At 62.1% G+C, this 1,442-nt stretch overlaps 1 protein-coding gene across 1 annotated transcript in view; it reads right to left on the bottom strand.

The window, feature by feature from the left end:
- Positions 1-334: 334 nt before the first annotated feature.
- The window catches only part of CDH22 (cadherin 22), a 124,377-nt gene continuing 123,269 nt past the window's right edge, over positions 335-1,442 (bottom strand). The window contains exon 19 of the mRNA XM_029917960.1: positions 335-1,442. This exon is cut by the window's right edge and continues 6 nt beyond it. Within this exon, the coding sequence (XP_029773820.1) occupies positions 1,103-1,442 (340 nt within the window). The 3' untranslated portion in view covers positions 335-1,102.

Here is a 1,442-nt window from a genome sequence, read left to right on the forward strand (position 1 = left end):
GACCAAACAGATAAGGTCCCCATTACACCCAGTGGCTTCCAGACCCTCCACTTCCTGCCAACCCTCCCACCTCACCCAAGTCCCAGAGCCGCCCAGCTTCTCTTCTTGGTACCCCTGCCAGTGGTCCTCTCCCAGTCCCACATGAGATTCTGGAAAGCTCCACAGTCACTGCAAATGTCCCTATCCCCTACTCAGGGCAGGAGCAGAGCCAACAGCTGGGACCATGTTCTTCTCCCTTGGCGATGTTGGAAAAAGAGGGAGGGTGACTGGGTCACGGAGAGAGCCATAAGGGGAGGCAGACGCGGTGGGCTTCTAATAACGACAAAGATAACAATAGTATCAAAGGCTAACATTTATTGAACACCTACTATGTGCCAGGCACTGTCCTAACCACGTGACACATATGAACCCCTTTTATCCTCACTACTCTTCGAGGTAGGTTCTGTTATTAGCCTCATGTGACACACGAGGAAACAGGCCCAGAGAAGTGAGGTAACTTGCCCAAGGCCAGGCAGCTGGGAAGTTAAGTGCAGAGGCCCCACCGTTTCAGCTAGGTCTCCTTGGGCAGGCCACGGACACTTCTCTGGGCGGCCTTCTTCTGTTACCTGCAGGCCCCACCTCACGGTTTCTATGGAGACAGATGGTCTCTGCACAGTGTCCCAGCACACAGTAGGCGCTTAGTAAATGAACAGCCTTCCTTCTCTCTTAACTCCGATGGGGGAGACCTGGGAGGGGGGACACCTCAGCAGGGTCCTCCTTCCTCCCTCACCTGCCAGGAGTGAGTAACCCGCCCCTCGGCCGCATAGCACCGCGGCCCTATCCCCCTTTTCACCCCAGAGCCACGCGGTACTGGGTGTCGCTGCCGTTTTAATGACGTTGGTGGTAATTCCCGCAGGTCTGGGCAAAAGCTGTCCCATCCCCCCTGGGCGGGGGTGTCGGGGGCAGACCGGGTGTCGTCCCCAACAAGCCCCCCCTCCTGTCCGGCCGCCCTGGGAAGGTGGGAGGGCTGGGAAATGGGGTGAGCAGGGGAAAATGCTTTGTCCCGGGTCCCCATTGGGTCCTCAGTGGGCCTGGAGGCGCGCCCCGACGGCAGGGCTGGGGGCTATGAGGCCTGGGCCTCGTCGTCCGCGCGGTGGCCGGCGTAGAGGGCGGCCAGGGGCCTGAAGCGCGGGCCCCAGCTGCTGAGATAGGCGAAGTCCTGCTCGGAGCCCGACGAGCCGCTGTGCAGCGAGCTGAGCGAGGCGGCCGGCGAGTCCGCGCCCTCGAAGGCGTAGGTCTGGAAGGCGTCATAGGGCGGCACTGACAGGTCCCCGTCCGCCAGCGCCACCTTGCGGCTGATGAAGTCCCTGAACACCGAGAAGTCCGGCTCCGGGCTCGGAGCCCCCTGCGGGAGTGAGTGGTGCTCCGACGGCAGGCGGGCCTGCGGGGGGCTGCCCGCGCCC

The sequence above is a fragment of the Suricata suricatta genome, chromosome 12, assembly GCF_006229205.1.
Source record: "Suricata suricatta isolate VVHF042 chromosome 12, meerkat_22Aug2017_6uvM2_HiC, whole genome shotgun sequence".
Lineage (NCBI taxonomy): Eukaryota > Metazoa > Chordata > Mammalia > Carnivora > Herpestidae > Suricata > Suricata suricatta.